Source organism: Mchenga conophoros, linkage group LG23, assembly GCF_057382185.1.
Source record: "Mchenga conophoros isolate Kocher_MC1m ecotype Shallow Benthic linkage group LG23, M_conophoros_male_GT1.1, whole genome shotgun sequence".
NCBI lineage: Eukaryota > Metazoa > Chordata > Actinopteri > Cichliformes > Cichlidae > Mchenga > Mchenga conophoros.
In genome coordinates, this window is record NC_140547.1 from 1,304,905 (window position 1) to 1,317,894 (window position 12,990).

At 46.4% G+C, this 12,990-nt stretch overlaps 1 protein-coding gene across 3 annotated transcripts in view; it reads right to left on the reverse strand.

The window, feature by feature from the left end:
* Positions 1-8,644: 8,644 nt before the first annotated feature.
* Positions 8,645-12,990, reverse strand: part of arhgef18b (rho/rac guanine nucleotide exchange factor (GEF) 18b) — a 39,892-nt gene continuing 35,546 nt past the window's right edge. For all 3 annotated transcript variants that reach the window (XM_085264218.1, XM_085264217.1, XM_085264216.1), the window contains 2 exons: positions 12,456-12,599; positions 8,645-12,063 (listed from right to left, as the gene is read on the reverse strand). In XM_085264218.1, the coding sequence (XP_085120344.1) occupies positions 11,774-12,063; positions 12,456-12,599 (434 nt within the window). In that variant the 3' untranslated portion in view covers positions 8,645-11,773. The remainder of the gene's footprint in view (positions 12,064-12,455; positions 12,600-12,990) is intronic.

A 12,990-nucleotide genomic window follows, 5' to 3' on the forward strand; every position in this document is an offset into this window, starting at 1 on the left:
CATGTAATTGCCATTTCCTCTGAGTCTCATTAATAAAACAGACATGAATTCCCAGTCGGCACGGAGCCAGGCTCAAGGAGGGGGTTGCTCAAGGTTGGGTTGGCATGGAAGGGGTTGATAGGTTGCCCGAGGTGACAAATTTATGCTCACACACATAAAAACACACACGCAGCCTCTCCAATCAGAAGCCCCCTTTTGCTCAGAGAGACGGGCATCAAAAGCATCGTCCACAGCCTGATGAAGGCCTCGGAGCTGCAGCGTGGCAGATTTAAACCCGCCCTCTCTCACACACACGCCGCAGAAAGTCCCACCCAAACAGAACTATGAAAACAAACCACAAGTGTGCGTGCGCGCTCGAGGCGACCCCTTCTGCTGAGCCGTGTCTGGCTGACCACTCCGGATGAGACGTGACACCGAGGATGAAAAATACAATAGAGACACTCAGATGTGTCAGCAGCATCTGTCTGCGTCTGGGCCTGACGTGTGTCGTCCTCCCTCCTCATTCACAGCAGAGCGCAGAGGCTTATACAAAACTAATGGAGCAGACACGCTGCATTAACACTCTCATGGATGTATGCACACATATAGAGACAGACAAACAAGTGTGAGTGCAGAAGGTGCCATGTGGCAGCTTCATGACCTGCATCTCATCTCAGACCCCTCGAATTCCCCCGAGAAGCTCGCTCTGCTTTTGATATACAAAAATAATTTTCCCAGTCAGGAGGAAAGTCAGGAGGAAAGGCCCGGCGGAGGCCGGGCGCTGCAAGCAAGCAAACCGCTGAATGATTCATGACAAATCTCACTGTAGCTGGGCGCGTTGTTCAAGGAGGAAACTGAACTGACGAGGTTACGTTCAAAGAAGGCGAGGACCCAGCTGCTGCTCTCTGATTGGTTACACACACCATTTCCCAAAGGGCCGAGGGGAGGAATAAAGAGCAGGGAGAGGTTTTCTTTACTAACAATAGAGCAGTCTGCCTTTGTGTGGAACAGGTTCGGGTGCAAGTTACAGTAGATGACCGAGCCGAGTGACAGTAAGGTGTGATCCTGCTTAATGCAAATGAAATAAGATCCGTGGATCAAAAGAGACACTGTGTGATTTAAAGTACACTGTTCATGCGTCTGCACCATGAAGAGCGGTTTCACAGCAGACAGTGTCGCCTCTGTTGCATCAGGTAAATTCAGAGGTGATGAAAACCTCGGGACACTCACAGCTGTGTTAACTGTCGAGTAGGAGATACTTGGTGGCGTCTGCCTGGAAACTGAACTTTGTCTTGTTTGTCTAATAGAAGTGAAGCTTATGGTTAAGTTAAGATCTGTAATCAGTCATCAGCCTGCTTTCCTGGGTGTTCGGCTGCTTTTGTTACCGCTTTCAATACCGACGTCATTATTCTAGTCCAATCATCTTCACGCCCACCTTCTTTGAACCAATCAGGCGCCGCTTCTCATGGTTTAAATCTGTGCCCTCCATCATTCACCTCTTCATCTTCACCACCACATCAGCGTCTAGACTCCGGGTGGTCCTGCCTTAAACCCTGTCGGCACCATGATGGTGACACGCTAGCATCACACAGCTGCAGACTTGTGGGTTGACCTTACACCTTCTGTTGAAATCAGTTTTCTGTGGAGGCCATTTAAGTAAACTCACTGTTCAAGAACCCAGTTTGACATCATCTCAGCTTTGTGACACGCCGGCGTCAGCAGACATGGCAGTGTTGCATTTAAACAACACGTAATCAGTACTCGGGGATCCAGCTGCGCTCCTGCTGTTTATGTCAAATTCCGACCCCACCATCCCAAGTCGAGACTCATCAGAGCGGGCGACTTTTTCCAAGCTTCTATTTTGTCTAATTCTGGTGAGCCTGAGGGAAATCAGTGTCCTGCTCTGAGCTGACAGGTGTGGTCTTCCGCGTTGTGCATTCAGAGATTCTCTTCTGCATATCTTGGCTGTGACGAGCGGTTATTAGAGCCACTGTTGCTTTCCTAACAGCTCCAACAGTCGGGAGATTCGCTTCTCACATCTGGCATCAACAAGGCATTTAAACCCAGAGGACCGCTGATCACGGATCGATGCTACCAGTGCTTAAAGTAGCTGAAATCAGCTGCTCGTGATTTGAAATGGATGTTTAACACTTGCAGGAGAAACCACACTTTGATTGCTTTTCTTTTCAACATAAGAAGGAAACCTTTTAATGAACTCATCTGCTAAATTTTCTTTTGCCTATAAAGAATAGGGAATACTTTTGAAGGTTGAAGTCAGCAGCAATGCGAGGCATGACTTTGCTAATGTTTAACTTCAATATCCTGATCTAACCTTAGCCAAACTGCTTTTATTACCTGAAGCAAACTGTGTACACCCACATGCAGCTCCATCCCTCAAACATGGGTGCAGTGGCTGAACATAGGCGAACAGCTCAGGTGCTCGCAGGAACTGATATGCAGGTGTGATGTGTTACTGGGGCTGAGTTTGGGGGGTTTTGCATTATTTCGAGTCTCAGGGCCCGTTCACACTTTTTCAGTCATGGTCTCAGCTTTGTGACAACTTTCCTCATTGGATTTGTAGAACTGCAGGGATGCAACTCTATAGAGGTAATTGCTGCAGTACTACTGAGTAATTATATAAACAGACTTTTAGCAACAAAATAATTTTCCCTGCGTGCAGGAAATCCACCCGGCTTTGTCCTAGTCTGGTGTTTGCCGTTACAGCAGTTAGTGGCCTTTTGGTCTTTTGGCAGCGTCTGCCCGTCTCCACTCCCCCACTCCACCCGCCTTCCCCTCATCAGCAACAGCCGCCAGACAGCCAACCGATCCTGCCAGCTCTGGTGGGAGGCTGGCGACTGCTCCGTTCCAGCTCCTAAATCAGAGAGGCTGTGTTTAGATCCCCCGTGTAGAGCTGAGCTGCACTCGCACCGGGAGCGCCGCTGTCTTCAGGGTGAACGAAGGACGATGCAATTATTCTCTCCTGTTTATCCTTCAGATTTACGAGCCTGTTTAAATCCTCACCTTCTAGTTACATTTATAAAAGACTATGAAACCAAACCCAGAGACCTGCTTCTGAACGCAGAGACGTACTCAAAGAAAATCTCAAATAACACCATCAGCAGGACACAAAGGCAGCTCATATAGACAAAGGAAACAGCTTTCGTTTGCTTTGATGGTCCGACTGGAGTGAAGTGCACCGCCTCAGGCTGCAATCTTCGAAACAACAAATCCTCACGCAGAGTTTAAGTGCACCATCAACAAAAGTGCATCTTGTTCACCTGATGTGTACCTGGTGAGAGAATCTCTCAGCTTGCTTTTATTCCCTTTTGATTCGTTGCACATCACTCTGTGCGCAGAAGGGTTCCTTCAGGCATTAAGGTTCCCTTTTACCCTACATATACATGCATGCAGCCATTTACTTGGAAACATGACACATGCTCTCCAGACTTTCAAAAACAACTTTGATAATGGCGAGAAACTTTTACACAAAGCCCCCGGGTCTTTCCAGGGAGAGACTTCGCTTCTTAAATTGCCCACATCTTCACATTCTGACATGAAGGAGGTTTTCCATGCTTGCTGCCAGGAGGCTAATTTGCCTTGGCACCACGAGCATTGGACTACCAGAAAATGTGTTTGAATAAGTGCGTGTGTGCGCGTGTGCGTGGATGGGGGAAGTTCTTTTTAATTCTTTGAAATGCCACAGAGACCTCCCGGCCACCCGCATCAGCCCTGAACAACACTGCATCCTGAAGCACTGATGGAAAAAAGCTGCGAACAGAGAATCACCTTGTAAAATGTTGAAAGGCTCTTTATTGGCTATGAAACAACTGCAAACTGATCAGCTTTGAGAAGTGGGAACAACAGAATGCAGTTTGGCACCGACGTGATGGAAGAGAAGGCTTCAATCACTGAATCACTCATTTCAGCTTATTCATAGAGCCCAGCATACAGACTAACAATAAGACAGCACAAAGATGAGCTCATCCAACAGATTTACTAAGCACACCTGTTCAACTGCATGTTAGAGGAATAACATCCAATCAGCCAATCACATGGCAGCACCTCAGTGCACTGGGATATGTAGACTTGGGCCTGAATCTGCTGATCGGGGATTTTCCAAACAGAATCGTCCGAAAACTGGTGAGAAGAAGAGAAAATATGCAAGCGAGCAAACAGCAGTTTATTGTTGCCGACCATGACCATGATCAAATCATCTCACGCTGCTTTCTTTAGCATGAACTGTAGCCTCTAACAGAGCACCTTTGGGCTGCGGTGAAACAAACTAATGTGCAGCAGCTGTGAGATGCTGTCAGCATGGAGCAAAGTCTCATTGGGACTCCTCGTTGAATCAGTAACACAAAGAACGAAGAACCAGCAGGGTGGATCTAATAATGTTTGAAGTTGATTTTGTTCATCTGGACGTCAGGTTTTTGTGAGCGGGAGAAACCTTCAACCACGGTCTCATGTTTCACCCACTGAAACGTCCAGATGACCAAATCCACGTTTCTGAGTATCTAATAATGTGGCCTCTCATCCACTGAACACACTGTACACTGCAATAGCTGCGCCCTTTTTACACACACTCTCCTCTTATTCAGCTATTTATCAATCAAATGTATATAAGTCATGTATATGTCGTGTCTACTTCTTACTTAGTGTGGTGTCTGTCTTTGTTACTGTTTCTGCTGGAGCACTGTAACCAAAATAATCTCTCCAATAAAGTCTTCTGATTCTGATAAAAGCAATTAAACAACCACATGAGCGCTGATCATCACTGGCTCTTGGATTTCCCCTGAAGCCTCTGACTAACTGTGACAACAGCAAATGTCAGGCTGAGCCGGGCGACGTGTTTTTCAGGTTCCACCGGATGTGCTGAACAGTCCAGGGGAACAAAAGACCCCGGGGGCGCGGGAACGACTCCGCTCTGTTTGCTCTGAAGCCTGCCCCCCCCCCTCATCCTTTTTAAAATGAAGCCCTTCTGATGATGCTCAGACAAACTGACACCAACATCTGAACCAACCATCTAGATAAGTACTGCTTGTGGTCTCGCACTGTGCCCGAGCTTTAAATTACACGCCCTGCTGTTACAGCGGTGTCAGTTGTCTCATCTAATCCTTGGTAAGATAGCAGGTGCATTTCAGACTAAACATTGTTTGTAGTCGAGCGCAAATTTGTCTTGGCGATGTTTACGCTCCTCTTCAACGGGCTGATCTGTGACAATGGGGGCATTCATCACTTCCTCATATGGCGTAATCGGCACACGGGAATAAAACTGGACCAACGAGACAGTCGCCGGGCTGTAGCTGACTGCAAAATGCAAATCCTGTGAGCACAAAGGGCGAGTCAGCACAGAGCACACTTCCTTTATAATCCATCGGAGCCTTTTCGATTCACCTGAGGCGTCTCTTCTAGCAGAACAATAGACCTCCACCTGATCTGATTTCTACCTGGCGTAACCTTTCACCATTCCCCCGACACAGGGACCTTTGTTGATCCCAGATGAAGGATCAGATCAGGTTGAAGCAACAATGATTTTCATTCATCTGGAGCAAAACTTTGCTTATACACATCGTGCTTTACAGCTCGTGAGAAGACGTACAGGCACACAAGCTGTTGCAGGCCAGTGACCTTCACTGTTCTGCTCTTTATCACTGATAACAGTCAAAACCCAAAATACCGCATCCCCCACAAGCTTCCCTTTCCCAGAATGCACCACATCCTGCCAAGAAGGTTATGTAAGCCAAATCTGAAGCAGCCTTGGCTGAGAGACATGTTTTACTGCTGGCTGTGTTCCTGTTATCACCTTGGGTGTTTGAAAAGAGGACAGATAGAGTCTGCTTTGTGTCTTTTCAACAAGAGGATCCTTGTGTCAGCCAGGAGCGACGACGAAGCCGTCAGATAAGCAGACATCGAGCACATTCCTTCATAGCGTTAGTTTCAAACACAGCGAGCAGGACAACGCTGAGGATGCAGGTTTAGAAACACTGCGGCTGACAAAGGAAACGAAAAGGTCACGAGACGGTTTGGGGGAGAAGCTGAAAAATGTTTCGGCACAGTGGACCACAAACTGGTGTTAATGCTGGTAGATGTGCACATTTACATGATAAGAAACCATTTCAGAATAATGTTCCTCGATGTAAAATTGTGATCATCATCTATTGTACATAATATCACCAGACTCACAATCTGGAGAAATCTCTGTGTGCAGGAGACGAGGCTGGAAATGAATAACGGATGTGCCTCATTCCCTCAGGCACGACTGTCGCTGCATCCACAGATAAGCTTAAAGCAGCCACACGTGAACACGGTCGTCACTGAGGAGGAAAACTGTTCTGTGGTCAGAGGACTCAAGGTTGGAAATTCCTTTTAAAAACATGGACGCCACGTCCTCCAGCCTAAAGACGAGAGACACCACCTGGTTTGTTATCAGCTCCCAGTTCAAACGCCTGCATCTCTGTGGTCTGGGGGTGGATTAGTGCCTATGGAATTGACAGCTTGCACATCTGGAAAGGCACCATCAGTTCTGACAGGTATATGCAGGTTTTACAGCAACATGCACCAGCATTATGACCACTGACGTGAAGAACACCGATTATCTCTTCATCGTAGCACCTGTTAGACAACTGTGATGGCCAGACGACTCTCCAAAAATGCAGCTCTGGTGGGGCGCTCTGGGTCTGCAGCGGCCCAACGAAGGAACCAGATGAACCAGTGTGATGGCAAACCACACACGTCACCACCAGTAGATTCACCTTAGTTTACTTTGCAGTCACTACTTTAATATATTCTACTTATTGTTCAATATTGTTTCTTTATTAAATGTATTTATTTTTCCATCACACCGTCCAGTGTTTATATGGCGTGCACACATATTAACACTGCAAGGTCAACGTTCTGTTTTATGTTAATGCATCTTTGTTTGAGTTACCTGCTGTCTGGCAACGTGCTGGGAGAGCTGAAGAACCACTGACAGCCTAATTGGGTGAAACCACATGCTTCATGGGGGGGGGTTCATGTTTGTTTAATTGTTTCGTATTAGTCGTTCATACGGCAGTTCCCCTGTGTCATTTCAGCAGGTCAGTGTGTCTTATGTTTGTTTGAGGTTTGTTAATTGTTAATCTGAGTTTAGTTTATTGACTTGACCTGTTTTATTGGTCTGCCTGTTTAAGTTTTTTGGCTTCGTTAAATATATTTTCATATTTTTGGGTCAATAAAACCCTTTTTTGAATTAAACCCTGGTGTTCTTTATGCTTTACTGCTTGGTCCCTGACAACCAGCAACGGCTCACTGATGGGCCTGATTACCACCTACCTACTGAACCACTGCTGCAGACCATGAACAACTTTTCATGGAAACGTTTTCCCTGAAGTCTGAACTATGTCAGCGGGATAATGTGCAGTGCCTCAAAGGAAAATGGTTCAGGAATGTTTGAGGAGCACAGCGATGAGTTTGAGGTGTTGACTCGGCCTCCAAATCCCCCTGAGCTCAATCTAATCCAGCATCTGTGGGACGTGCTGGACAAACTAGCCCCGCCTCCCGACTTATGAGCGAATTTCTTTCTTAAAATGGTAAATTTTCCTCAACAATTTAAACATCGGATATGTTTTTCCCCCAGTTATTTATGGGAGAGAAGACCTTAGAGCAGCTTGAGGGAAATTGTGAAGCTTCATTTCTTTTATTATAAAAACTATTTTGCGTTGAAGAAAAGCTGATTTGTTTGTATACGTTGTCTTTGTTAGAAATCAATATGTGACAAAATGTGGGGACTCTCCACTTAAGATGATGTAATAATGCCACAGCAGCGGTGGAGAGGAGGTAAATGATTTTTTGAGTGATGACAACAAAAACATGACTCCAAGTAGCCATGATGACCTAACGGCTCATTCCAGCAAGCAGCGCACTGAACAACAACCACAGCGACGCAGAGTCCATCAAACCAAGATTAGTCTCAGTGTTTTATGAGCCCGCAGGGATGTTTGTCTGCACGTCTGGACTCTGCGGAGCATCTATTTGTTTAACTCTGCGGTGAGAACAGGCTCTGACTCCTGACTTCCTGCAAACAGCATTACATAAACCGCCTCCGAGCTGTGAATCAGTCGGGCTGAGATGGATTGGAGGCGCTGGATGAGAGAAGGGGGAAGAAACAGGGAGACAGGAATTGGGCAGAGCAGTGGAAGGACTGAGACAGAAACAAAGACAGATTAAAGTGCAGCTTCCCTCCGCAGGGGAAGCAGCCTGGAAAAATAATTGTCGAGAGGAGACAGAGGAAAGCCACTAATGACAGCAGACAATAAAAACTGGCCGCTGCTGCAGCGTCTTCCCAGCCAGAACGACAATAAGGGAGGAGCTGGCGGCCCCGCTGTTAGCGATGTCCACCAAAGGATTGAACAGCCTCAACCGCAGCACCTGAATAGATCCTCGTCTGGGAATAGACTGTTATTAAGTCGTCTAAACACAGGGTCAGTAACACCGCCGCGGCACCTCCGAGACACTGGGAGATGGCACGGGTGCCAGCTAATTGGGTGGTCAGGATTATTTTGACGAGCAGTGAATAAAAGTGCGTATGAGTCGGAATTATACGCTGCACGTGCGCAGCCAGTAAACACAGTGCGTGCTCGACAGCAATGATCCAAACGCGCGGCACAAAGAGGACAAACAAAGCGAATTATTTCAAGACTTTTTATTACTAAATGTTTCTAATTCAGCAGTTTGTGTCCGCAGGTCATTCTAACAGTCGCAAAGTGAATAAAATAAACGGTACAAAAAAGCATCAGTTTTGCTGTGTGCTACAAACGTCATTAGACACTAAAGTTCACATGACAACAAAGACGCATTCTGAACATTCATTTTCCCTTTCAAGTATGCTACTATCCAAAGTGACTAGTGTAAAGTTGGCAGAGGAAATAAAACAAGTATTTACACGTTACAGGTCCAACAAATGCATTTCAAAATGTTTCCACACACACCGTCCACAGGGACGCCACCGACCGGCCTCCACGTTGGAAAGCAGAAACGAGACTACAGCGAAGCAACGTTTAAGACTCGAGTTGATCCACAAGGCAGCCTTCATCTCCCCGCTGAGGTTTCGTTAACGTCTCGGACCTGGAGCAGAAGCGAAGCACTCGAACACGAGCTGAAAACAGAAATGCAGACCGGAGGAAACGTCCCGAAAAGCTTAAGTGGCTTTTTCAGCTGAGATGATCTTCATGATCGAGTCTCACCTGTTAAGTAACCACCAGAGTAAGCTGGCTGATGAACCTGTGAACTTGCTTGTTGTGCCAAACTCGTGAGCGTCAGTCCAAAAATACAAGAAACTCACACACTACATATCAGCTGAATAAAAATGTAAATAATCGTTTGTGACTAAAGCGATATTTGAGATGAGGCGGCACATGAGCTGTAGCTCAGGCGGTAGAGCAGGTCATCTACTGATCGGAAGGCTGGTGGTTCGATTCCTGGCTTTACTACTAACCCCAATGCATCCATCGGAGTGTGAATGTTAGAAAGCACGACACCGAGCCCCGTCAGCTGAACGCCTCTTTGGTTTAACCAACTGAAACAAGTGGATCATTTCATCCATGAACTCAGTGAACCTGCGACCAGAGAGCTGACCGGCAGAGTACCGCCGCTGGTTAAATACCTTCATTTACACAGCAAATGATGAACGATTGTGATTTCTGCCAAGACTGCATTCAGGAAGGTGAAACAGTACCAGATTGTACATACACACGTGTGTATTTTAAGTGTATATACAGAAATACACATAACGGACACGTGTAGGAGGAGGGCGACCAGCATGTACAATAATATACATAATATACACAAAAACCTGCTCCTAGTCGAGCCCGTGATCACAGCTTCAGACACCAGCTCGTTTTGGATCAACAAACTCTGACGTCCACACGCGTGCAGAGGAACAAACCACAGCTGTGCCTCCACAGCTGCCACAGCATCGCTCTTCTGTCAGGCAGGCACAGAGATTTAAGACAAGGCTGACGAAACGTCTTCAACAATAAATACAGAACACAGTCAACAGAAACTCAAACCCGAACGGGCTAAAATGTACCCGCCAGGTTTTTTCTTACAAACTGTAAAGTCATCAAAATGAGCTCGAGTGACAAAAACATTTCAAAAACAGATTAAAATTTCATTAAACCTAAAAATAATAAGACTCACGTGGATTGAAATGGAAAATAAAGAACCTTTAAGCTGCTTCATTCCTCTGTGATCGTTTATCTCAAATTCTGATATTGGAAAAGCTGAATGTGACCTACAGCACGTTTTTATGTCTGCGTCAAACAGACACTGCTGATTGACATTTTCCTCCCCAGACAGACAGCAGAGGACACGGCTCCCCACTGTGTCCAGAGCATCTCTCTAGCTCTGTATATATGGAATATGTCGGCCGTGTGCGTTCACTCAGAGAACCCGAGTTGCAATGTAACCAAATGCAGTCAAGAATCCCTGTGCAGCCTGTATATTCCATATATATGGAGCTGGACAGGTAGTCTCTTTACTCAGAGAACCGGGGTTATATTGTAACCAATTGTTCTATTTCACGATATATTTGATACTTTTCAGTATCTGAAGCCCACATCCTCTCTCCTGAAACCGTTACGTTCCAATAGGTTGTCTTGTTTTTCTATTCAGGCTACTGACAAGAAAACTACAGCGGTTTAAAGATTGCTTTTAAAATAGCTTCCAGCATGAAATGTACAGGACACCCACTCGAGCTCCACTAACAAATGTTTCATACTGATGTGACTCATAAAGTGATGATGGGGGGCGGGGAGGGGCTTCCTGCGGTGAGACAAACTCAGTAAAGTGGGGACAAACTCAGACATCTGCAATTAGCTTCCTGAATAAGTATAAGTGGAAAATTATAGCCTTAAAATTAAAGCCGATGCTAATAAGTTTGTATTAGTTATGTTTCAGAGTCAGCAACAAACGGAGCGTAAAGATGGGAGAGACATTTATTTGTTGTTATTCAACACCCAGCGTTCGGGGAAAGAGTTGAAACTATGTGACAAAGATTGCGAGTTTGTCTCACTCTGCATGAGTTTCATTAGTTGCACAATTAGCCAAACTCCCCCAGGGTTGAAATGAAGTACGGCTTTCATAAAAAGAGGAAAAACCAAGGACGTAATCAATAAACACAATTAAGACAAATAACAAAATGAAAGGAAGCTTCATCATTTTAACAGCTGTGCAGTCAGACACGACACAGTTTGTCCGTTCGTCCATCAGTCTGGGCTGAAGTATTTACACTGTGCAAATGAAACATCGAGCAGACAGTGTTAGAGTTTCTTTCACGTGGTTCCAGGTGCCGTAAGATCTCCGTCGCTTCCCCGACTGTCCTGATTTCACTCCTCTTGACAAAAAACAACCGTTTCTCTTCCTTTCAGTCACGTCCTGGTTCAGCTCTCATGGATAATGTCTTTGGATCGCTAAAACTTCATTTACACCTTTTTTTCACACTCCTTTGTTTCCCCAAAGGTCTCTCCTTCATGATTCAGCCAATTAAGTTTAGATATAAAACTTAAATAAAATAAGATTAAACGATTACACTAATACTGGCAGTTTAGGGCCAGATGAGGGTTATTAAAAACAAACGCCGTCTTTCTCTCCATGTGAACCACAGCAGCCCTCCTCCCTGCAACAAACCTCACCAGCCTTACTGAAACAATGCGTCTGCATTCACATGATCGCATGGAAGGTGCTCTTCAGAATGGGCCTTATGGTTTAATGGGGATGACGATCAATCCCTGGACTGGTTTTTTCCTCTATCGTAAGTTCAGAAGAAGATGACATCCTCCTTATTGAGGTCCTCTGTGGTGAACTTGTAGGGCGGCGGCAGGCTGTGGCTGAGCCCTTGAACCTGTGCGCTGGGATTGAGGCTCTGCGGCTGCACGGGGGAGTGGAACTGAAGAGCGCCGGTGCTCTGCGAGTGGGGAGGTATGATGGGAGGCTGCAGGGAGGGTTGAGGATGGGACTGTGCAGGAGGCATGGGGGGCTTCTGAACATTTGGAGGGTGGGAGGCAGACTGGATGTCTGGTCCAGCGTTGTCTAGAGAACTGGGCTGATCTGCAGGAAAGGCAATAAGAACAAAGAATTATTGCAAACACAGTTATTCACAGCAGCTCGATGCAGTCGGGCTTACTCATACAGGAATGTAGTCACATAATCCTGCCAGAGCTTTTTTCTTTGTAGCTGCAGCAGAGAGGATTAAAACGTCTGTGTCAGCAGCACCGCTTGATATTAATCATACATGAAACTGATAGGTGTTTACACAGGGTGAGGCTGGGCATGCAGACTTCAGAGAGGAATGTGACTGGGTGGGGTCAGGTTTGCCCAGGTGGAGAACGCAACTCTTTTGTTTGCATCTATGAGAACCAGGATTAATAATGCAGCAGGCAAAGACGGACGAGAGGAGATTGTGTTTGAGTTCGTCTGATTGAGCGCGTGCGCAGCGATACCTGCGTGGTGATGCTGGGTGTGCGACTGAGGAGGGGCCAACATCGGGACCTGCTGGTGGGGGCTGACGGAGCGCTTGACCTTGTGGGCGTTGTCCTCTTTGGTGGAAAGCTTCATTGGGAGCACCTGCTTCGTGTCCAGCGAGGCTGCGGGGAGACCGAGGGAGGGGACGGGGAGCAGAGAGATCAGATTAGATGAGGCCACTGTTTGATAAGCCTGACCCAGTGAGGACTGCCATGTGATTCTAATGAGACCGATCAGGCCGAGCGCAGGTCAGGCAAGAAAATCCATTTTAATAGAGAGTCTGCTGCACTGATTAACATCACCTACGGGAGGGAGAGACTTAGAGCCTAACGGCCTACACCCAGAGTGCTTCGCTCAAAAAGCACCTGAGCTTTACAAACTGCTTTGAGTAAACAGTCTCTCACGAGTGTGAGCGAGAGACGACCCGCACCGTTATCACCTTCCTTGGTACCTTTCTAAACAGGACTGCACTGTATAGTATTTACACCTGTGGCCATTTAATATCAAGTCTGC